Below are 24,797 nucleotides of genomic sequence, written 5' to 3'. Positions count from 1 at the left end.
TTCACAATGGAGAATGTTACGCGTTAAGGGGGAGGAGGTGAGGAACCCTTCCCTTTTCTTGTGCTCCCCTCTCATGTGGGGTCCGAACACCTGCCAGGAGTCTGAGCCATGCTGAGCCTGCCTCCGGAATCCCTCCCCCCTCACTGCCCCGCCCCAGGCCCACTGCCCATCCAGCTCAGACGTCCTGTCACGGTCCTGCTGGTGCAGAAGCCTGACCTGGTCTCCCTGCCCTGCCTTTCCCCTCTGGTTCATTCATGAGCTGGTTCCTTCCCAGTGTAGCTTCCAGAATGCAAATCTGACTCCACTCCTGCCCCTTGTAGAGCCCCTCAGGTGAGAAAGCCCAGGGGATGGAGTGGCTGGTCAAGGTCATTCCGTCTGGTCTCCGGAGGTACAACAGGTGATGTGTGGGGACAGGAGAGGCAGCCCTGGCAGAAGGAACAGCATAGGCAAAGGCAGAGAGGCACAGCATGCAGTGTGTGGATGGCCAGTAAGGAGCAGGACGAGGAGGCTTGAAGGAAGCAGGAGTCTGGCCATGCCATACTTCAAACCCTTGGAGAGGGGCATGGCTGGAGGAGACAAGTCCCACTTAGGGGTTCGAATCCATGGGCCTGACTTGGAGGTTGGGGAGGCCTATCGGGCTCATTCCTGTAACATTTATTGAGTGCCTGCTGTGTGCAGGCCTGGGGCAGGACACCAGGAGCAAAGCAGGTCCCCTCCTTCCTAGACAGAGCACACAACTGGAATCATTCACACGAGGGTGAGTGTATAATTGCAGTGATGTCAAGGTCAATAAAAAACCACAAGATGCCATGAGAGGCAATAACCGGGGACCCTGGTTTAGGTAGGAGAGCCAGGGAAGGCTTCCTGGAGGTGGTGACATTTGAGCTGAGGACTGAAAAGTGAGTAGGGGTTAGAGAGGCAAACTGGGTTCCAGGAGGAGGGAGCTGGGCCAGCTGGGCATCAGAGCTGCCCCTCGCAGAGAGAGAGATGCTGAGGATGGGGGTCTAGGGCAGTCCCTGGCAGTGGCCTGGGCAGGGGGGTGGGAGGTGGTGGGTGGGGAGCTGGACTGGTAATAGGAAAGAGGTGCCTGTGTATGGGGAGGTGGAGGGAAAATACCCCCCATGTTCTGGACCCAAACCCTGGCTCTGGTGCTTAAAGGTACAAGACCTTGAGCAAGACATGAAGTTTCTCAGCTTCACCTCATCAAGATTCATTCATGTGCTTTTTCATTTATTCTATAAACGTTTATTGAGCCCCTACTCTGTACCACGTGCTCTCCCAGGCCCTGTGCAGATGACAATCCCTGATCCATGGGCCTTACATTCCAGACAGACAGACAACGAGATAAAGGAGTAAAATACATCCTCCCTGCCACTGAGATGGAGAGGCAAAGGTTCCTGCCAGATAAGCAGACGCATCCTCCCAGATTGTGTCTCAGCCCCTGCGGGAGCAGCGCCAGGATCCCAACCCATGGCCCAGGGCATCAGCCCTCCCCTCCCCCCTTCAAAATAGGAACCGAAGGTCAAATTTGGGAAGAGGGAGGATTCACGCTCAGACAGGTCATTTGGTTATCTGCCTCCTGAGACCAAGGGCGCTAGCCCCACCTCCTCAGCTCACCCTGGTCCATCACAGCCCCCAAGTTCTCCTGACCTTTGACCCTGAGCACAGGAGACCTGCCAGGCCACCCCCACTCACGGCCACCAGGCTCCCCAGTTTCTGCAGGACCACCCTCATCCCCTGTGATCTGCCCTTGGCGCTTCCCCCAGCTTCATCCCTGCCTTGGCCCCAATGTACCCTGAAGTCCTAGAACCACCCCCCCCCCCCCCCCCCAACACTCAGGGACGCCTTGCTGACTCAGGACCCCAAGCCTCGCCTTACAGCCAGTTCCTTTGTTTTTGTCCAACGGCTCCCCAAGAGTTCAGCAGTAGTCAAAACAGGACAGATACGCTGTGCCGACTCCGTGTGGTGATAAGTGTCCTTTCGGGCAGTCTGTCCCTGCCGGCCCGGCCCACACCGTGCCCCGATGCCCTCAGTGGGGAAAAGAGCTCAGACTCTGGGTCAGGCAGACCTGAGTTGGGACCTGGCGCTGCTCCGGACGAGCTGCGGACGGGGACCGACGGACGTCACCCCCCTGAGACGCCATTCGCTCAGCTGTAAATTGGGAAGAACAGCTGCCTCCCAGGAGACCAAAGCTAAGAATGTGGCTGTGAGCGTAGTAGCCAGGCTGTGGCCATCAGTGCTGTCGTTAAGGTCCCTTGGGGGCATTTCTGTGACCGGAACAGGAACACCCGCCCTCCACGACAGCACTTTCCCCTTAGCACCCGAGTGGAAAGTTGTCCTTGGACACCTGCCTGCTGTCCCATCTCGGCCCTGAGGGTCCCAGGGGAGCTTCCAGGGAGGTCCTCGTCCCGGTTGTCTGTGTCCCCCTCCCCCCCATTCACGCTGGCTTCTGCCCGCCCCCTGACTATGAAACGGCTCCTCTCAGGGCCCTGGTGGCCGCCTCCTGGCCAAAGGCATTGGGCACGTGCTGCCTTTATCACACTTGACCTTTGGCTGTATTAGACCAGCCGCCCACCCCCTTCTTCCTGAAACTCCCCCTCCTCTGCTCCCCTGATGAGACTGTGGTGCTTCAGTGCTCCTGGTGTCCTCTGCCCTCAGACCGCCTCTCCTTGGCCTTGCAGGCCCCTCCTGCATCTCTCTCTGCCTGACTCTCCACGGTTGTGGCTGGTACCACTGGGGACCCAGGTCAGTTTCCACTGCTTGGCCCCCCTCTGGGCACTGGACCATGTAATCAACCATCCCCACCTGCCGACCCCACTTGGAAGCAGTGCCCAATCTCAGCCTGCTCACCGCTGACCACTCCCCCCACCGGCCTGGCCATGTCTCTCCTTCCCTGGACCAGCCTGTGGATGTCGTCAGTGACCTGGTGTCATCCTTGACCACCTGCCATGAGCACCAGTTCCAAACCCTGACCCTCTCCCATGGCATCTCTCACACTCATCTCTTTCTTTCCATCTGAATCTCCAGTGATGGCTGCGTCACTTCTCACCTGGAAGCTGCCACCCGCCAAGCTGGCCTTTCTAAAGTTCAAGTCACCACTCTGCCTAAAACCCTTCTGGGTCCCCAGTGATCCTCAGGATAAAGCCAGAGGTCTTCACCTGGCACCCAGGCCCTGCGCAGCCTGGCTTGTGCCTGGTTCTCTAAGCTCATCCTTCCCCCTTTCCTCACCCCAGCCACTGTCCTTTCTGGGTCCCCAGTCTGCATTTGACACCCTCACAGTGGCCGGTGGCTCCCCTCCCAGCACGCATCACCCCTGTGACCAACTGTGGATTTGGGTGTGGAATTGATCGGTGTCCGCACCCTCCCGGGACTGTGAGCTCCATGGGGACTCACCCGCATTATTCACCGTGAATCCCAGTGCTCAGCACAGCGCCTGGCACAGGGCAACAGCTTAATAAGTACAATGCAGGTAGATGCAGTCCTAAAAAACCTGCAAAATACTGAAAATAACAGAGCTTACAGAAAAAAATGGAGCTGGGGCAAACCTCTCAAGGTCTATACAATTTTGTAACCAGAGCACTTACAGAAAACTGTAAGGATTCTAATGCATATACCTGCGCAGTTTAAAAATAAAAACAAAAGTCTTAAGTTCCTACTAAACCCTCAGTAGGAACTGGGAAGGTAGCTGGATGGAAGGGGCCGCAGGACATTTGTCATTGGTGGGTTACAGAGAAAAGGGCCAGTGCACAAGGATTGTGGAGAAGTGTGTGGTTAAGTGCTGGAGGCTGAGAGAGGGCTGGGTCTCTGGGATCCCCCTAAATCAGACCCTTCGGCACTGCCGACATTTTGGGCGGGGTTATTCTCCATCGCGGGGCTGTCTGTGTATTGTAGGGTCTTTGGCCAAGTGTACCCTAGAGGTCAAAATGACACCAAGCGGGAGAAGGTTCCTGAGGGGGCAGCATGCTTGGTGTAAAGGGTAGAAGGAGGTGAGCGTGCTGGTGTGGAGTGGAGGGGGTGGAGGAACAGAGGGGAGAAGGCCAGAGAGGTAGCAGGTGGTGGTGGTGGTGGTGGTGGTGGTGGGGTTGTTCTAAGTGTCTGTTGCTTAGTAAGGCCTTAGGCTTCTTCTCGAGTGAAGGAGGGAGCTGGTGCAGGCTCTGAGCAGAGGTGTGGGCCTGTGCGCCAGAGATGGGAAGCATAAGGACACAGCCCCATCCCAACCTGAGCGGAAATCTCTCACCCTGAGGCAGGCAACCCAGACCAATGTCTCAGCGCCCAGTGTCTGCAGACCTTCCTTCCAACACAACACCAGCCAGAAGGGGACAAATTGCTTTGCATTTACGTCCTTCCCTCCTGGTGCCTACATATTCATAACAGGGTGATCAGCGTAACCAGGAATGGGGCTGTTGCGTTAAAGGATAAATTAGTCTGACTCTTAACTCAATAATTAAAACTGTGATGGCGCTTGGCCTGCAGGGATAATGTACTATTATTATAGTCGTTTGTTTCAATTAAATGCTTACTGATTTTACAATAGCAGCTGGGCACCTGTGCACTGTAGCTATTACTCTGAACAAGACATCTCAAATTTCAGGAGAAATTTGTCAGCGTGCAAAGAATCTCTCGCCAAGCATGAAAGTTTATTAGAAATACTTACAAGGATTCCGGGTGAAGGGAAGGCTTCCCAATGGGAAAGGCTTCCTTTTGGCTTTCTTTTCTCCTCTTTTGTGCTGGAATTTTTCTTCCTAAAGGAAAATGATTTTCAAATAGTTGCTTCTGAAAGCCCGAGGAAACCTCAGAGCAGTGTGCTCCTGGAAAGGTTGGCATGGAGGGGTAGCTGGGGTGCAGAAGACTGTATAATCCCCCCAAGATGTCCCCCACGCCCTAATCCCTTGAGCCTGTATGTTACCTTACAGAGGGAAAGGGATTTTGCAGATGAGACTAAGTTGAAATTCTTGGGCCCCAACTGGTTTGGCTCAGTGGATAGAGCATTGGCCTGCGGACTGAAGCGTCCCAGGTTCGATTCCCGTCAAGGGCATGTACCTTGGCTGTGGGCACATCCCCAGTAGGGGGTGTGCAAGAGGCAGCTGATCAATGTTTCTCTCTCATCGATGTTTCTAACTCTCTATCCCTCTCCCTTCCTCTCTGTAAAAAAATCAATAAAATATATTTTAAAATTCTTGGGATGGGGAGATTATTCTGGACTACTTGGGTAGGCCCAGTGATGTAATGACAAGTCCTCATAAGAGGGGACTGGAGAGTCTGCTATAGGCCCAAAGAGCACCAGATGTTAGACTGGGGAGGTCAGACCAGACTGGGTTCAGCAACTCAAGAACTCGATATTTGAGTTCTGGCTAGGAAAGAATTCAGAGCCAAGACTCAAACTGTAGGAGAACTTTTATTTATAAAATCACAGAGGTGCCCAGCCGGTATGGCTCAGTGGTTGAGCGTAGACCTATGAACCAGGAAGTCAGGGTTCGATTCCCATTTGTGGCACATGCCCAGGTTGTGGGCTTGATCCCTAGTAGGGAGGTGTGCAGGAGGCAGCTGATCAATGATTCTCTCTTATCATTGATGTTTCTGTTTCCCTCTCCTTTCCTCTCCAATTATATATATAATCACAGAGGTGGAAGAAGTAATTCGTAGAAGATATGGGCTTAGGAAACAAATTATAAAAATAAAGGAAGAGCCATAGGAACTTAGGAGTGAGGAAGGTAATAGTAACACACCTGGGGCGGTGGGGGGGGGGGGGGGGGGGGTGGAGAAAGGCCCAGGTGTGCTCCCAGGAGGGTTTTAAGGATAGAGATTTTAGGGGAGGTCCCAGGGGAAGAGCTCAATAGAATATTCAGCAGCTTTCCAGGTGTGTCTTTTCAGGGTCAGGGTCTCTACTGATTGGTCGGCGCCAGGGCAGGGGTCATTATTCAGTGCAGCTGGTCCTGAGGTCAGCCATGGTGTCTCTTGTATAGTTTTGCTGCTTTTCTGGACCTGGAGCTGAACTACAACTGAGGTTTATGTGTTATCTCTAGGGAGGAAGGGTCAGGGGGTCCAAACCGGTGCTATGCTAGGGGAGGAAAGCTCATCCTGGGGGTGAGTTCCCACCTACAGTTGCCCTCTGCTAGTCACCCTGGGCTTTCCACCCTGGTGACCTCCTGTACCTGGCCCATCGTCCTTGCTCTGCTCATGTCTGTCTAACTGCCCACAAGTCCAACACCTGGAGCAGCTGATGTGATGGTGGAAGCAGAGAAAGGAAAGGCCATGTGATGCGGGGCCACGAGACAAGGCACAAGCACCGCATCCATAAAAAAACAAACAAACAATTAGATTCTCCCTTGGAGCCCACTGAGACTGCCTGGACTTCTGGCCTCCAGAACTGGAAGATAATGAGTTTGCGTTCTTTGAAGCCACTGGGTTTGTGCTGTCATGTTACAGCAGCCATAGGAAGCTAACACAGTGTCTCTGCTGCTTCCCAGGGGCCTGAGACCACTTTCCCCAGGAAGGTGGTTCTGCTGCAGATCCCAGAACTGCCCGGCAGCTGTCGGCACAGGGCACAGCCCTGGGTTTGACACCCTCTGCTTGAAGCCTGTGGCCATCCACTTAGCACCTGCAGGCACGGTCCCTCTCTGCTGAACACACTGGCCCTCCAAGTCCTAACCTCGGGGACCTCTTTATCCCCACCTCCCACTCTTCCTGACACTCTAGCTATGCCTGGCTATGATGGGCAGCTTGCAAAGCTCATCGTGCCACTTGTATTAGTCAGCATTCTCCAGAGAAACAGAACAAATAGTTTAGAATCAGATAGGTAGGTAGGTAGATAGATAGATATTAAAAGGAATTTTCTCACTTGATTACGAAGACTGAGAAGTCCCAGGATCTCCAGTCAGCAAGTGGGAGACCCAGGAGAGCCGATTCTGAAGGCAGGAGAAGCCAAGGCAGAAGTTGCCTCTTACTCAGCCTTTTTGTTCTAGTCAAGTCTTCAACTGACTGGATGAGGCCCACCCACAGTGGGGAGGGGAACCTGCTTTATTCATCCATGGAGTCAGTTGCTAATCTCATCCAGTAAGACCCCCACAGAATAAAGTTTGACCAGATGTCTTGGAAAGCATGGCCCAGTCCAGCGGACACATAAAATTAACCCTCACACTGCTCTATGCCTCTGTGCCCGTGCATATGCTCCTGCTCCAGGGAACACCCTCCACCCTGTCTTGTTCTGCAAACCTCCCCTTCAGGAGTTAGCTCAGAGCGTTCTCCTAGGGCAGTGGTCGGCAAACAGCGGCTCTTTGGCCCCCTGAGTGTGGCTCTTCCACAAAATATCGACTTCTGCACATGGGCCACGAAGTTTCAATCACACTGTATGTGCGTGCCCGCACGTGGTATTTTGTGGAAGAGCCACACTCAAGGGGCCCAAGAGCCGCATGTGGCTCACGAGCCACAGTTTGCTGACCACTGCCCTAGGGAAAGGCTTTCTGGCTCTCCAGTCCTTGGAGGGACCCCTTTCTGCCTGGCCCAGGTCCCTCTGAACACCTGTGCTGCTGCACTGGTTACAACCGTGTGGGCACATCTCCGCCTCCTCCATCAGACTGCACTCAGGTGGTTGCTTTTGGTCTAATCTTGGTCTCCTGCATCTAGCCCAGGATCTCAGGCATAAGAGCTCTTAGAGAATGTTTTTGAATGAATGAATGAATGAGTGAATGAGTGAATGAGTAGCAGGAGCAGTCTTGGGGACCCGAGAGGATTAGAGAACTCAGATGACCACAGAGGTCGTTCTGATGAGGGCAGCTCAAGGCAGAGGCCCAGTCAAGGACATGAGAAGGAGGCTCAAGACAGCAATGGAAGCTCCGATTTGGAGTTCAGTGGCCAACTACCAGATCTCTGTCACCAGTCCAGGTCTTTCTGATTTTCAAGAGAGGCTGCAGCATGAGCCAGAGCAAGAGCCCAGTGGTGGCCAGGGCGGGGTTTAGCTGAGGGGCAGCACACCTGGTGATGCAGTGCCTGAGGACATGGGCGGGAACCAGACAGACCTGGATTTGAATCCCAGCTCTAAAAGCCTGGGGCACATTTCCTTCCCTTTCTGAACCTCGGCTTCCTAGTCTGTAAAATGCTGATAATAAACACACCTTTCCTCCCATGGCTGGGTGAGAATTGAACGTGGTCGGGAGAACAGTGCGGAGATCAGTGCCCGGCAGATGGTAATTGCCAAATAAAGGTAGTGCTGCAACCAGTATTTCTTTTTATTTGACAACATTTGACTAACACAGCAGTTGTCAACCCATAGCCATAGGCCAAATCTGGCCCTCTGCTTGTTTCTGTAAATAAAGCTTCATTGGAGCTCAGTCACACCCATTGGTTTACATATTGCCTGTGGCTGATTTTGTGCTACCACAGCAGAGTTGCCTCGTTATGACAGAAACCATCTGGCCCTTAAAGCCCAACATATCTTATACCTGGTCGTTTACAGAAGTTTGCCAATTACTGACCTAATAAATGTAACAAAGGTTGTGAAGCATCTCTGTACCAGGCCTTGTGCTGTAATCTTTATCATCATTGGAGCTTTCCTCCTGGTTTCCCTCTTCTCTTGTATTTTAGAAACTTCCAGCATTTGTCACCTCTTCTTAGCTCATTTGAGATTAGGTTCAAGCTCATACCTTCAGGAGGTTTGAATGAAGGAAAGGAAACCTCCTTGTGTTGGGCACCTACTATGTGCCGGGCTCTGTGCTAACCTACCTTTTCGCTGCATCCTCACCGCTGCCCTGTGAGAGCAGGTTCCTGACCTTTCCCCCCAGGAGAGCCGTGAGGGTCTGTGTGGGTGCAGGGAGGGGACCCCAGTCTTGAGAAACAGCCAGGATCCTGACTTTTCTACTTCCTAGCTGTGTGACCTTGGGCAAGTGGCTAACCTCTCTGAGTTTTAGTGTCTTTATTGTAAAATGGGGATGATACTGATGTCAAAGATTTGTTCATGAAGTGCCTGGCGCACAGTGAGCCTCACTAAATATAATAGCAGGTATTATTGTCATTATTACTAGTGTCACCAAAACAGGGCTATGACCTATCAGGAAGGTCTACTCTGAGATAGTGGAAGGGACGGTGAAATGCTCTCAGTGGCTTGATAATTTTCCTTTGGGATCTGACTGTGCTTGGGAGAAGTTTCTGGACCCTCTGGAAAGAGGCAGGGGCTTTAGGGAGGGGCCACAAGGAGCAGAACCGCTGTGGCCTCCGGAGAGGCGTTCCGATTCCCAGGCCGAGTGTGAGGCTGTGTCCACCGACACCTCGTCCCTGCCTCGGAGGAAGCAGGCAGGGTGTTCATTCTGTGAATCCGCAGAAGATGGGAAAGAGAAAGGTGCGATTTCTCCTTCTCTCCCTACTGTGTGGGGGCCCGCAGCAGGGCTTGTGAATGGGGACTTTGCGGAAAGCCCCTTTGTGTTCCTGAACCCTGAGCATGTATTAGCCAGGCGAACCTAATTATGCTCACAGCGGCTCCTTGTTACTGTTTCTTCTGTTTCATCCTCCCTGGAGAGGGTGCACGCGTGGCTCTTGGACGTGTCCATATGCTTCCAGGAGAAAGCAGGAGGCGTGGTGCAGTTGGTTACCAGACATCTCGTTAGTGCCAGCTGTGCGCCAGGCAACCTGCCCAGGGCTGGGCAGGCACGTTATGTGTCTGCACATAAGCAGATGCTTGGTACCCACTATGCTGAGCCCTGGGAAAGTCTCAGGAAGAGGCAGTGGCCAGAGGAGAAGGGAGGAGAGAGACGTCAGGGAAGGCTTCTCTGAGGAGGTGACATTTCAGCTAAGTCTCAAAGGATGACACAGAGGAGAGGAACAGTGAGCCGCAGGGCAAAGGCTGCGTCCTAGAGAGAAGCCCGCATGTCCCGGGAGCTCCGGGAAGGGGCTGGAGAGGTAGGACCAGCAAGATGGCACGAATCTCTGTGGGTGTCTTACAGGCGAGGACAAGGCTAGCGGCCACTGGGGAGCGACAGAAACATTCTGAGCAGGGAGACCTTTCATACTCCAGAAGGGTTCTCTGGTGGCCAGCATGGCACCTGGACTCAAGGAAGCCATGCAGGAGGCTGAGAGAGGGCTGGCTTCTCTTTAGGATCCCCCTCAATCAGACCCTGACACAAAGGTTTGGGTGCAAGTATTTTGTCTGGGGGGAGTCTGCAGGAAGCCCTGTGAAGGAAGAAGGGAGGTGAGATTGGAAGGGAAGAAAGCCAGCAGGGGGTGGATTGATGAGTTGTGATCACCGTGGCAACTGGGATGCAATCCTGCTGCAGACCCTCCAAGAGGCATGTGGGACACAACTCAGAATTGTCCCGTTGAGGGGAGTGGAAGTGGAGGTTGAGGGTCACTCCCGGGGCCTTAATTGCTCATCATTCCCGGCAGTGAGAGGCAGGAAGCCATCAACAGGTGCAGTAACCCTCTGCAGGGAATGGGGGGGGTCCTCCAAGGTCAAAGGGCAGGACCTAAACGGCATCAGCTGTCGCTGATTAGGACAAAAAGTCAATGGCTGCTGAGCATGTTGGGCAGAGCAGGATGGGTTCTAATTGGGAAAGGGGTTGTATGAGCTAATAGGTGTTCTAGAACAGTGGTTCTCAACCTGTGGGTCGCGGCCCCTTTGGCGGTCGAACAACCCTTTCACAGGGGTTGCCTAAGATCATCCTGCATATCAGATATTTACATTACGATTCATAACAGTGGCAACATTACAGTTATGAAGTAGCAACGAAAATAATTTTATGGTCGGGTCACAACATGAGGAACTGTATTTAAAGGGCCAGAAGGTTGCGAACCACTGTTCTAGAATGTGTGAAGGGATGGCCATTGTCTGGCCACTTCTGTGTATCCATCCTGTGAGCTCACCTTTTTGTCTTTTAAAGCCTGACATTGGCTTTAAATGAAACACTTTCTTAGGTGAGATATCAGAATTTAAAGGCATCACCAGGCGTCGCCTCCTACCGCGTAGCAGCCACAGACTCAAGGTGGTGGTGAGTGGGGGCTGGGGGTGTAGAAAGGAAGGGGGTTGGAGAGAGCCTGAGGAATGCCAGTGCTTAAGGGTGGACTGAACGAGACCAAGAAGGACTGGCTAGAGAGGTAGCCAACAGCCAAGAGCTGGCCCTGGACAGAGGGAAGAGGGCTGTGAGGGGAGGCAGCAAGCCCAGGAATCCAGGACCAGGGAAGACGGCGTCAAGAGAGGAAGTGCGGTGGCCTAGAGAAACCCAGCTTCCGGTCGGTAGCCTTGTGGTCATGGGCCAGCGCTGAACTCTCTGAGCCATGATTCCTCGGCTGGGGGTGATTATATTACCTCCTAGGGTAGCTGGGGCGATCAGTGTTATAATAGAGACAGTTGGCCCTGTTTCTGGCACACATTAAGTACTTAATACAAACTGCTCCCCCGGGAGGACGGTGGAGAGGAGGATGAAGATGATTCTAGTGGGACAGACAGTATTGAAGACACGCGCTGGGTGAGTCGCTGATGGGAGGGGAGGTCCCAGGGGCAGTGAGGATGATGGTTCTGCACGGAAGAAAGTTGGGACAGAAGTTGTTAGGCCTGGAGTAAGGGAGATTTCCACTTAAAGCCGGGAGAGGGGTGAGCATGATTGGGTGCTGGTGGGATGCAGTCCCCAAGGCGGGGGAACCGGTGGGCCTGGTGGAGGGTGACAGGTGAGGCCCCTCGAGCAGACCCCGAGCTGAGGGTTCTTGTGGACTTTGTTTATCGAGGGAGCACTCTCAGGAGAAGGGGGCTGCAGGGATCGGGGTCTACAGAGGAAGGAGCCCAGCAAGGACTGGCCTTGGGCGCGGGGCGCTCTGGGGCTCGCCTGCACAGCAGGGAAGGAGTTTTGTGCCCCTGTGTCAGTCCAGCAGGGGGTGAGGTCTGCTGCGGGGTGGGGCGTGGGGTGTGGGGTGTCATAGCCTCTGGAGGAAGGCAGCTCCCGTTTGGCAGTGACACTTGTCTGGAGAAGGGGACAGGGGCCACACTCCCAGCACTGGGACGGGCGCAGCGGCACGGTGAGAGGATCTGGGCCAGGCCCTCCAGCGCCTACACCGGTGATATCCTCAGACCTCACATCAGAGGCATGTTTTCTACTTTGGAGAGATTAGGACAAAAATCTTCAATGCCCTAGAAAATCTAGGATGCGTAATGGCTGTACCCATGTCTTGTTGGATTGTATCTATTAATAACCAGCCATATATTCTCTTTATGTAGGGGTCTGTCTCCCTAATTAGCTGTGAGGCCCTGCAGAGCAGTTGTGTTTGTGTGTGTGGCGGTGGCGGGGGGGGGGGGGGGGGGGGGCGCGAGGGGGGCTCTCTCATTCCCAGAGCTCTCCTGTCTGCTTATGTCTGCCACAGAGCAGACATTCATGAAAGGCCTGATGCCCATTTATTGAGAATATTTTTGTAACCAGGAGTGAAGTGGCCCAGAGTCCCACCCACCCTCCATGGTGACCCTGGACTCACTGAGCTAAATTTGACATCATTCCCAGATCACACCCAGTTCTGCTCTTCTATCTTTAATTTTATTCAACAGGACCAACAAGCATTTGATTTTTCTGTGTGCAAGGTGCTGATCTAGTTATTAGAAATAGAAATAGATACATGTACAAAAACTATAGTTCTAAAGGAGGTCCATTCTGAAGCTCCTACTCCAGTGAATGGGGGAAAACCGCTCATAAGTTACAGGCTTCAGTTATGTCGTGCAATGTGAGGAAAAAAATTTGAAATCAGGAAAGATTGTTTTTACGTAAAATATGTGATTATTGGACTTTAAAATGCAGTGAAAACCGATAATCAAATAACAGGATTTTCTCCCCAAATTCAAGGGAGACATTAAAGAGCTCAAAATTATGACCGAAAAGATAAAAGACCTGATGATTCAAAATGGATTTTTAACAGGAAAATTCCTTTTAAAAGGCCAATGGAAAAGGGGCAATAATCAAAAAAATAACCATAGAAAATATCACTTATCTGAAAAAAGTGGGAATTATTCAACTCAAAAGAGCTTACCAAGCATCAGACAAAATTAAATAAATGCGGCCTACATACAAAAATAGCCTCATGCAAATTTTTCTTATTTCAAAGGAGCTTTGGGTTAAAAAAATTACTTAGAGAGGCAATTACCTTTGATTGAGAAATGAATTAAAATAGATGAAATATGGGAAATATATGGTATAAAAAAACGCAGTGGTGTGAGCAATGAAAATAGCAAAATCCAAAGTTAATGTCAAAGTACTGTTGTTATCATGGTATGAAACATAATACAACTGTCAGAATAATGATTGAAATAAATTATTTAGTGAAAAGCAAAAAAAAATATTCATCTGGAACCTAAACCACTGATGGAGAGAAAAATTAAAAGCTTAATTTTTCTTCTTACATGAGGAATTAGAGAAAAATCACTAGATAAAATTTGATCAACAAAGGAAAGATGGGGGAAACTCAAAGAATCAAAAAAACAAACTGTAATATCTATGAACAAATGATTCTATCTTTATAATAAACTAGAGGCCTGGTGGACAAAATTCGTGCATGGGTAGGGTCGCTAGGCCTGGCTGGCGATCAGGGCCAATTGGGGCCTTCCAGCTGCCTGCCGGGGCCTTCCTTCGTTCCACGCTGCCCCCTGGTGGTCAGCACACCGCACATCATAGCGAGTAAGTGAACTCCTGGTCTCCGGTCGAACTCCCAAGTGGACACTTTGCATATTAGCCTTTTATATATATGATATGAATGGATTAAATTTTCTGATTTTTAAACGATATTTTTATACATTGGAAACTGTTTTACTTACATATCCTTGTTTATTCTTCTACCATTTTATTCTGTACTTTCAAGGGGGATTTTATTTGGATTATTTGTGTTATTTATGCTTTCTTTGCTAGGAGGGTAAAGGAAACTTGAAGAAAAAAAGATTCAGAGAAGATCGAATCTCATCTAGCTCATTAAACTCTTAGGAGATTGTGGACTCGATAGGGAATGACTATGTCCTATCCCAAGTCTGATTCAAAGAAGGAAATAGCCAAATAATGTCACATCTCCAGTTCTCGCCAATTGTGCCCCGTGCTGCTGCATAAACAACTCTCATTCCATCACATTCTCAAGAAAAGAGGCAGCTGGGGAGTTTTACCTACCCGGAGCGGCATCCTCCCCTCCCTTCCTTTTTCTATCCTTTAACAAATATTTTTAAAGTACTGACCTACTGCGTTCCAGGCACTACCGAAGACACTAGGGATACAATAGTGAACAAGTCCTCTGCTCATCGAGTTTCCAGAGGGGAAGAGAGATGATAAACAGATAGATGGACAACATAATTGTAGCTTGAAATTGTGAAGGAAACAATATGATGATAGAACATAAAGGTAGGGGGTTAGGATTTTCAGACAAAGTGGTCAGGGAAGGCTTCTCTGAGGAGGCGACATTCTAATTTAGACCTGAAAGATGAGAAGCCACATGCAAAGAACTGAATTAAAAGTACAACTAAAATGAGAGGGAAGCAACAGTAACAAATTTTTAAAAATTAGAGAAAGGAATCAATAAAGGTTAAAATGATATTAAAGAAATAGAAAACAGAGAAGGATTAGAGAGATCAAAAAAATGTGAGATTTGATTCTTTTGAGGAGAAAATAGAAATCCTACATCATAAAATAGAAAACCCATGAACTTGCTTAGTAGAGAAAAAGTGAGAGGAAAACGCAGATACTTGAGATGAGAAATTAGAAAGAAAATAACCACAGATGCAGAGAAAATAAAAATAATTGAAAGAATATTCAAATTGATATGCCTCGCTGAACAGTGTGTGTATCTCTAATTGTTAAAGCAAAAAGTATACACTATTCTCAACATGTACTTAGTATGAGAAATGCCTACATGTAAAATCAGTAGCTTTCTTGTATCCCCAAAATAACCAGTTAGAAAATATCATAGGGAATAATTAATACAAATATTACTGAGCTACAGGAAGAAAAATGCAAAACTTATTAAGGGATTTTTTTATTCTGTGTATTTAACAAACCCTTATACATACAATGTAGGGCTTACTATGTGCTAGGCTCATTTACTCCTTAACAGCCCTAAAAGGTAGGTTTAATTATTACCCAGACGTTTCAGATGAAGAACCAAGGCACAGAGAGGTTAAGTCACTTGGCAAAGTCACCCAGCTTATAAGTGACTGAACCAGGATCCCAAACCAGGTCAGCTTCCAGGGCCTGTCCTTTGCTATCATGCTGCATAGTGAATAAATGCAGAGACGTACCATGTGCCAGGAGGGAAGACTCAGTCTCATAAAATGATCCATTCTCAACTGGACCGAGCGCTCCAGCGAGGGCTGAAATGCTGATTGTCTCTCCAGGCTGAATGTCAGCATAATGGCAAACTGTCAAGGTGCCAGGCCCCCCCATGGGTGCACCAAATCATGCAGGGCACTCACCTATGAGGAATCCACCGGGAAACCACCCTCCACTTCTCACCTACATGCCTCTCCCCTGGGCCCCCGCAATTCAGATATGAAGATGGGGCAGGACAGGTCCTTTCTAATTCAAAATGCCCTGTCCTCCTCTCTCAGATCCAGGAGATGGTCCACTCAGAGGTTGCTGCCTATGACTCGGGCCGGCCAGGGCCCCTGCTCGGTCGCCCAGCGATGCTGGCCAGCCACATGAGTGCCCTCAGCCAGTCCCAGCTCATTTCTCAGATGGGCATCCGGAGTGGCATCGCCCACAGCTCCCCGTCGCCCCCAGGGAGCAAGTCAGCGACCCCCTCTCCCTCCAGCTCAACTCAGGAGGAGGAATCGGAAGCGCATTTCAAGGTAGGTAGGGTGGCCATGCAAAGCCTTGGGATGCCCTCCCGTCAGCAGGAAGACGGGCCCTGCATGGAAACAGGCATCATCTACCAATAGAAAAGATGCAAGAGTCTAAACAGACCCTTTGCTGGAAAACAAGGAGGGAGAGGATTTTGGGAGAAAATGAAGTCTTATTCCTGAATGGCCAGTGGGCTGTTTCAGTGGCATATTCTGGAAAAATGTGTGGCCCAGCAGAGGGCGCCTCTGGGCAGCATTGACCTTGGGATAGGGCTCTAAAAATGACCCCTCCATTGGGGACATGACCCCTGCACACGTGAGGATGCGAGCTCACCAGCTGCCCAGGCTCTGGCCCTGGCCAGGCTTTGACACTGATCAAGTCTCCCTGTTAGGGAGCATCCGGTTTAACTGGGGCAGAAAACAGGCCCAGAAGGGCCAGCGATGGACGTGCTTGCCGGGAGTCTCCCAACGAGCTAGTGGCAGAATCAAGACTTGATCCCACACGTCCTGCCTCTTTCTTCTGTCCACGTGGTGGCCCCGCAGAGGCCTGGGCAGTAGCCATGGCGCCCACGCCATCTGGCAGAGACCCTGACCTTCTGGCTGGGGCAGGGGGAGGGTGCCTCTGGATCCTGGTCCAGCTCCATCACCACGATAACTTGGTCTCTACCACAGGCCAGGCAGGGGTGGTTTTCCTTTTCTTTTTTATTGAGAAAACATTTCTAAAACAGTTCCCGTGAGCCAGCGTTCTAAGCGCATAAGTACTGACGCATGTGATCCTCCTCACAACTCCCTATGGCAGGTGCCGTGATCATCTCCCATTGGCAGGTGGGGAGACTGAGGCATGGAGAGGTTAAGTAACTTTATTTTGATTTATTCTTCGTTACTGATTGGGATATTTTATCCTCGGTAAAGGTTAACTCAAGGAAAAGGTGATGGGGGCGTACGCGAGTTCTGTCTGATTACAAGGCGGATTGATTTTTCCCTGTAGAGGTGCAAGTGACTTCTGTCCAGCGGAGAAGATGAAACGAAGTCCTGAAAGTGATCCTTTTATTACTCTACCTATAGGGCACTAACCAGTTTCTCTCTTTGAATCAACTTTACCACCATGCTGATTGTCATTAATGAGTTAAACAAAAAAAGTCCAGGGCTCCTGTCCAGAATGTGTGTGTGTCTGTCCGTCTGTCTGTCTTGTCTGCCTGTCCATTGCCTCCCCAACCTGGGGAGTGATTGGCCCCGCAGTGTGGCCCAAGCTTCCGTGTTCAAACCTGGGATGGTCAGCACCTGTGTGCGAACAGGGCCTGCTGAGCCTGCGGCTGGGGCGGGGCCCCTTTGGCAGGAGTCCCCGGGCATCTCAAGTTTTCTGACTCCTCTCACCCGGGCAGATGTCGGGAGAGAAGAGACCCTCAGCTGACCCAGGAAAAAAGGCCAAGAACCCAAAGAAGAAGAAGAAAAAGGACCCCAATGAGCCACAGAAGCCAGTGTCCGCCTACGCGCTCTTCTTCAGAGACACTCAGGCTGCCATAAAGGGACAGAACCCCAGCGCCACCTTCGGGGACGTGTCCAAAATCGTGGCCTCCATGTGGGACAGCTTGGGAGAGGAGCAGAAGCAGGTGAGTCTCCATCTCTTTCTGGGCCGTAGCCCTGAGGTTTTGGGGTCCCAGAGCCAAGGACAGACTTGATAAGCCTAGAACTAGGGGCTTTTGCTGGGCTTGGTTTGCCCATCTGTGAGATGGGAAGTTAGGTCCCTTCCAACTCTGCTGTTTCCCAGCTGTGTTCACTGGCGACTTAACTGTCCTGGGCCTCTGCCTCCTTATCTGTTAGATAAGCGAGGACATGTCAGTCCATCTTGTCCTCCAGCTCTCAGAGTCTGGGGTCAGACCAGAGCTTTCCTATACCCCTGACCATGTGCCTGGGGCCCTCTCAGGGGCTTCCAGAGAAAACTGGGAGTAGACAGAGCTCACAGGCCAAGGCCCCCAGCAGTGTGACCTCAGGCTGAACACCTAACCTCTCCCCTGGCTGCTCATGTCTTGGATCTTTCAGGCCTACAAGAGGAAGACCGAAGCGGCGAAAAAGGAGTATCTGAAGGCTCTGGCAGCCTACCGGGCTAGCCTGGTCTCCAAGGTAACCCCTGGAATCCTAGGCACAGGCTGTAAAGTGCGGGACCACTGAGGGGTGGAGCAGGCACTGAGGCCCACGGGAAAGGATGGACACCGAGGTCACTTCTCCAGTGCACCTACTATGTGCCGGGCTCATGCTGGCCACTTGACATGTATCTCATTTCATTTAATTCTTCCAACAAGAATCCAAGACTCAGAGAGGTGAAGCATCTTGCCTGAAATTACACAATGTGTTAGGTTGCTGTACTAAGAGTCAAACCCAGATTGGCCACTCTTCAAATTCGGCCTTTACCCCTGACCACACTGTCGGCCTCCTCGGTCAACACCAGCACTGCAGGCGGGAGGCTCAGGATGGCGGTGGACTTGTGGCCCAAGTGGGGGCAGGGCTGTTGTCTGGAAGCTACTACAGAGGACATGGCAACTGGGCTACGCCATAGAGCAGGGGTCCTCAAACTTTTTAAACAGGGGGCCAGTTCACTGTCCCTCAGGCCGTTGGAGGGCCGGACTATAGTTTAAAAAAAAACTGTGAACAAATTCCTATGCACACTGCACATATCTTATTTTGAAGTAAAAAAACAAAACGGGAACAAATACAATATTTGTATTTGCATGTGGCCCTCAGGCCGAAGTTTGAGGACCCCTGCCATAGAGGGCCAAGCAGAGAGGGTGCTCCAAGTCAGGGGAACAGCACATGCGAACACACAGAGGCTGGGCAGGAGCGTAAATAGAGGACGGCCCCGTTGGGTGATGCTGGCCTCACTGGCCAGGCTGCGGAGTGTGGGTCCCCCATCGGCAGGGGAGCCCCAAGGATTCAAGCAGGGCTGGTTGGATGGTTATAGCTAAGTGCACTAAGGACCCAGAATTATCTCTGTTAGTCTACAGATATCCCCTGAGGGGCCAGAAAGCCAGCCAGGGGGTCATGTCAGTGGGTTGCAGAACCTCCTGGTCTCACGGCCCAAGTCTGGTTTCTCCGTTTTCTCCAGAGTGACAGGTGTCTGTCCCCTTCCAGAGTTCCCCGGACCAGGGTGAGACCAAGAGCACCCAGGTGAACCCGCCAGCCAAAATGCTCCCGCCCAAGCAGCCCATGTACGCCATGCCAGGCCTGGCCTCCTTCCTGACGCCCTCGGACCTGCAGGCCTTCCGCAGCGGGGCCACCCCTGCCAGCCTCGCCCGGACGCTGGGCTCCAAGTCGCTGCTGCCAGGCCTCAGCGCATCCCCGCCACCACCACCCTCCTTCCCGCTCAGCCCCCCGCTGCACCAACAGCTGCCACTGCCCCCTCACGCCCAGGGCACCCTCCTCAGCCCACCTGTCAGCATGTCCCCAGCGCCCCAGCCTCCTGTCCTGCCCACTCCCATGGCACTCCAGGTGCAGCTGGCGATGAGCCCTTCACCGCCAGGGCCACAGGTAAGCAGGGCTGAGTAGAAACCTGCCCTTCTGGGGTCCCTGTGGAGGGGGGCAGCTCGGGATGTTAGATACTAGCCGCACCGCTCACCAGCTATGTAACCACAGCCTGGGCACCTTACCTCTCGGAGCCTCAGTTATCATGTCAATGAAATGGGTCTGGTGCTCCTTATCTGTCATGGACTCGCGGGGGCAGGGAGTTGACAAGCTGCCAGATGGATTGCTCGGATCCTTAGATGTTCCAGGCCCCCCTCCTCTCATCCTCTGTCTATTGCTGTCTGTCTGGCCTGAGGGGCTGCAGCCACGGCGGTTTCTGCCAGGTCAGCCCTGGCCCTGGCTCTCCCCAAAGCCTTCGAGGCCCGACCCCAGTAATGGTGCCACAGACACTGTTCCGTGCGGTCACTCAGTCCAGGAACTCCATTTTACAGATTGGGAAACTGTCCCAAAAAAGGCAAGGCCCTGAGTGCAAAATCCTTCCCCCCCGTGGTGCAGCCAGGACAGGGCTGAATTCTTCAGAAGGCGCTCCGCTGGGAAAAGGAAAAGCATGCCATGCTGGGCAGAGCGGAGACGTGTGCAAGCCAGAGGGCGCGCCCTGTGAACACCTCGGGGGGCACAGGCAGGCCCCGTCCCACCCTGGCTGCCTGAGACATGCACCCGTCCTCTCTCCTTCGCTCACCTGCCTCCTCCTTCCCCCTCGCCAGGACTTCCCTCACATCTCCGAGTTCCCCGGTGGTTCCGGATCCCGCTCCCCTGGCCCATCCAACCCCAGGAACAGCGGAGACTGGGACAGCAGCTACGCCAGCGGGGAGTGTGGCATCAGCACTTGTAGGTCGGTCCTCGCCCCGTTCACGTGGGTGCTGCCCTAGGCCTGGGATGACGGGACGGGAAAGAGCCGGGAGGGATGTGGTGGACAGGTGGCCCTCTCAGCTGCCGGTGCCCACTGCCCCGGCCCTAGCTGTCCGCCTCCCCGGTCCTCACCCTGCCATGCCCTCTGGTGAGCCAGCAGACGTGGCATGTGCCCCCCTTTCTGCCGTGCCTGGTGAGAGGGTCTACCTGGGTGGGCTCGCAGCTCAGCAGTGATGCCCTCCCCCACCCTGAGAGGTACAGCTCCTCCCACTCAGCCCTCCCCCAGAGCCAGAGCACTGGGGGGCGGGGTCTTGAGTGGCCCTCACAGCATGTCAGAGCTTCCCCCCCACAGGGAGGCCAGACCCCAGCAGTGCCCTGGTTTTTGTTTGCATTTTTATGGAGGCGTCATTGATGTATTACATTGTTAGTTTCAGGTGTACAATAATGATTCGATATTTACATGTATAAATGGTCACCACAGTGAGTCCAGTGAGCATCGTCACCACACACAGCTATGATTTATTTTTCTTTATGAGAACTGTTAAGATCTACTCTCTTAGCGGCTTTCAAACATGCAGCACAGCATTGTTAGCTGTAGTCCCTGTGCCGTGCGTTACATCCCAGCACCTTAGTATAACTGGAAGTTTGCGCCTTTTGACTCCCTCCGCCATTTGCCCACCCACCCAGCCTCTGCAACCACTGGTCTGCTCTGCGTATCTATGAGCTTGTTTTGTTTTGTTTTGTTTTGGGGGGTGTTATTTTTAGATTCCACATATAAGTGAGATCCTATGACACTTGTCTTTCCTCGTCTGACTTCTTTTACTGAGGATAGTGCCTTCAAGGGTCATCTATGTTGTCATAAATGAGTGCCCTATTTTAACATATTTTTTTAAAACTTAAATTTTTTTTATTTAAGAAAGAGAGGAAGGGAGAGAGAGAGACATTGATTTGTTATTTCACTTATTTATTAATTTATTGGTTGATTCCTGTCTGTGCCCTGACCGGGGATCAAACCCGTAACCGTGGTGTCACTGCACGGCACTCTAACCAACTGAGCTGCCCGATCAGGGCATGAGGGCCCGACTTAAAAAACACAGAAAGCACCTGCTCGCCTTTAATTCTGTTTGAAATTTACAAAAGAAACACTGACTTAACCTAGAGTGATGGTGGTGTTAGAAGGACAGACACACTGCCTCCACCTCCCCAGCACTGACGGGGTGGGGGGAGGGGGGTTGCTTGGATCGCAGGAGGGCTGCATCCAGGGTCGGGGTGCAGGGCAGGTGAGCAGCTGGCCCGGTGTTCAGGCCCTCGAGAGCCCGTGGCGCCAGGTGGGGTCACGTGAGCTCTGACAGCCCCTCCTCTCTCCCACAGCCTGCTCCCCAGGGATAAATCTCTCTACCTCACCTAACCCCACCTCCCTCTCCTCCCTGAGGCTGCTGGAGGGGCCACAGCAGGAAAGAGGCCTTGGCAGGAAGCAGGGGACCCGAAGAGAGAACAGTGACACGCTAATGCCCCACGGCTGAGTCTCTTCCTCGACCTCTTACCAGACTCTGCAGAGGCCGCCCAACGCCCGCCGCCAGCCCAAAGAACCTGCAGGCACCTCCTGCCCCCTGACCGCTTGCTCCAGGGCTACTGTGGACCCCACTCCTCGTCCTGCACACCGTACCCTATGTCTGGATGCCTGGGCCCGGCCCAGCTCATGTGGGCTGCCCCTGCCGGGGTCGCTTGCCAACAGACACCCACCCAGATGCCCGGGGCAGGGGCCAGCCCGGCCACAGATGCGCACATATGGTGTGACAGCCTGAACAAGAGATTATGAACCCATACACTGTTGGCTTTGTGTGAGTAGTTGACTACGTGTTTTAGAGCTGTGCTGAACACATCTGTGAGATTATTTTGGGGCGGGGGGCGGGGGAGGAAAGTAGTTTCCTTTAAGGTCAAAAGCGTTTTTTATGACCCTTAGCACATGTTTTTTAAGTTTTGTCTTAAGGGAGACGTGCACAGAGCGGCCGCCAAACCGTTCCATCGTCTGTTCCCGCCGCACTCGGAGGCTTTGCGCTTTTTCTTTTAACCACACGCCCATCTATTTAAAATTGCCGACGACGACTGTTGTCTATTTATGAAGAAGACCTGAGGACAGAAATGCAGTTGATCAGAAAGTGTGTGCGGTTTGGGGCTTGGTTGGGGTTGGGGTTCCTCATGTTTGCAGCTGTTTCCTGGCCCTGGCGACCGCCTGGCTCCGTGCCCAGTGCTTCTCTCAGATTCCTTTATAATAAAACTTCTGAAACGTTGAAAGCGGGTCTGTCTCTTCGTGCGCTTCGTGAGCCAGGGCCAGGCCTCCCAAAGTGTGGCATTCGGTGGTGGCTTTGCCAGGACAGAGCCCCTGATGCCAGTCGGGTTCGGGTAAAGTCTCACCTGCCCGTTCACCCGCCCCCGAGGGTGTCTGTTGGTGACGGGGCCTCTCTGGCCTCAGTTTTGCCATCAGTGGAGGAGGATAATAAGGGTGGAAGACATAGGGTTCTGTGATGATGAAAATGGGTGTGGGCCACACAGGTAGTGCTACTTCAAAAAAGAGTAATAATTCTGTCACTTTAGCTGAACCTGGAACAATCAGCAACGCCTGGAATGGAGGAGCTGTTAGGAGGCTGAGGGTATTGGGCCCAACACAGCTCTTTTGAGGTGACCTAGACAGAGGAGCCCCCCACTTCTCTGGCAGCTCTCGGGGCCTCTCATCCTCCAATCATGTGACCCCCCACTTCAGCCCCAAATGGGGTGCAATTTCTCTGTGAGCCTTTTCCTCACTGGAGGGCATTTTGCAATCCACGTTGGAAAAAGAAAAACGAGCCCTGACGGGGTAGTTCAGTTGGTTAGAACGTTGTCCAGATACGCCAAGGTTTAGGGTTCCATCCCTGGTCAGGCCACATACCAGAATCAACCCATGGCCCCAGCCGGTTTGGCTCAGTGGATAAAACATTGGCCTGTGGACTGAAGGGTCCCGGTTCAATTCCAGTCAAGGGCACGTACCTTGGTTGCAGGCTCAATCCCCAGCCCTGGTTGGGCCACGTGTGGGAGGCAACTAATGCGTGTGTGTGTCTCACGTCGATGTTTCTCTCTCTCTGCCTCTCCCCCTCCCTTCCACTCTCTCTAAAATAATCAATGGAAAAATATCCTCTGGTGAGGATTTACAACAACAAGAGAGAATCAACCAGTGAATGCATAAATAAGTGGGTAATAAATTTATGTTTCTCTCTCTCTGCCTCTAAAATTAAAATTTAAAAAAGAAAACCTAACCAACAGACAAAGCAACACGCTGTCATGGCGGTAACATCTTTGCAACATGAAGCATAAATATTTCATGGGGTTACAATTCCCTTCCTCTGAGGAGCTTGTCAGGAACACGGTGACTCCTTAGACAGTTTAACTCAAATTACTCTATCAACTCAATGCAAAAAATCGGCCGAGAGACAGCTGGTATCTCAAAAAACTCGTGAGTCGGGACACTCGTAAGTCAAGGCCCCACTGAACTCGACTCCTGCTTCTGCATTGGAGGAAACAGCCCAAAGCAACACGATGCGGGCTCTGGGTTCCTGCCCCGGAGGCAGAGCCCGGCCCCTCAGCGCCTTGCCAGGAGCTTGGAGTCCTTTGGAAACGTCCAGGCGCCAAGGCTGGCCTCTCCGCTGCCAGGGATGTCAGAGAGGCCCACACTGCCTCCGAATGCCCTGCCTACAGAGGGCAGGGGATTGCCAAGTGGGTGCGTCTGGTGGCCCTAGAAAGTGGGAACACAGCGAGGGGTCCGTGGAAAGTCCGAGAGCGCTGACTTGGGGGCCGTGGAGTAAACTTCGCCCCCCACCCAGACCCCTTCATTGCCAGTGCCCATCCCCGGCTCCTGCGTGTCGGCTGTTCATTGTGCACAGCCGCCCACTTTGTCCGGTCCTTGCCCTTGATGCCTTCCCCCCAGCACTGCCCCCAGCTAGTGACCAAACAAAGCAGCAGCCAACTCCACGTGCCAGTCCCGCCCCAGGGCCCCCCAGGGTCAGGCTGCGGCCACTCGCCTCCCCCCTCGCCTTCTGCGCGCCCCTCCCCATACATAAGTCACTTGGCCAGAACCCCCGTCTGGGCTCTGCCTGTCTCTGGGGAAACCTGTGATACCAGCCGAGAGCGAGTGCAGTGGGGCCATGTCATCGGCAATGTTCTTCTCTCACTGGCTTGGGCCCTGCCTGCGAACACAGACTCCGCCCCTGAAACCAGCCCACACCTGGCCCGAGGGAGGTCAGGTTCCGTGTGTTCACAAAGCAGCCTCTCCTGGGGAAGGGTCTGCAGCTTCCTTTCTAGGCCATCGGCGCCAGTGATGGCCACAACCCAGGGAGCCGCGAGGGCCCAGCGCCACCCCCACCGTGAAAGCACTGAGGTCTCTGCCACAGATGCCCGCCCCCGCCCCCACCCCTTCCCGGCCCCTGTGCTCCCAAAGCTGCCACCCTGGGTTCCACAGGCTCGTAAAGGACCAGGTGCCACTGCGGCCGTGGCACCCCCGATCTGCCAAGGCCCGGTGGCCTGGGCCCACCACACCTCAGGGCCACATGTTCCTGCCTGGACCCTGACAGTGCCCCTCACATTGCGGGCCCTCAGGTCCTGCCTGCAGCCCGCCCACTGTCCGCGGAGC

The 24,797-nt window shown here is 52.7% G+C and overlaps 1 protein-coding gene across 4 annotated transcripts in view; it reads left to right on the top strand.

Moving 5' to 3' along the window:
• Window positions 1–22,052, top strand: part of TOX2 (TOX high mobility group box family member 2) — a 112,917-nt gene extending 90,865 nt beyond the window's left edge. For 2 of the 4 annotated variants that reach the window (XM_070420910.1, XM_070420908.1), the window contains exons 4-9: window positions 15,542–15,781; window positions 17,155–17,382; window positions 17,813–17,893; window positions 18,899–19,294; window positions 19,993–20,120; window positions 21,685–22,052. In XM_070420910.1, coding sequence (XP_070277011.1) covers window positions 15,542–15,781; window positions 17,155–17,382; window positions 17,813–17,893; window positions 18,899–19,294; window positions 19,993–20,120; window positions 21,685–21,751 — 1,140 coding nt within the window. In that variant the 3' untranslated portion in view covers window positions 21,752–22,052. Of the gene's footprint in view, window positions 1–15,541; window positions 15,782–17,154; window positions 17,383–17,812; window positions 17,894–18,898; window positions 19,295–19,992; window positions 20,121–21,508; window positions 21,654–21,684 lie in introns of those variants that run through there. The other 2 variants (XM_070420911.1, XM_070420909.1) reach the window with 1 other exon arrangement.
• Window positions 22,053–24,797: the final 2,745 nt, after the last annotated feature.

This window comes from Myotis yumanensis, unplaced genomic scaffold (assembly GCF_028538775.1).
Source record: "Myotis yumanensis isolate MYYU_CA2020_CCGP unplaced genomic scaffold, mMyoYum1.0.hap1 SCAF_7, whole genome shotgun sequence".
In the NCBI taxonomy this organism is placed as follows: domain Eukaryota; kingdom Metazoa; phylum Chordata; class Mammalia; order Chiroptera; family Vespertilionidae; genus Myotis; species Myotis yumanensis.
This window is presented reverse-complemented; position numbering and strand designations above follow the sequence as displayed.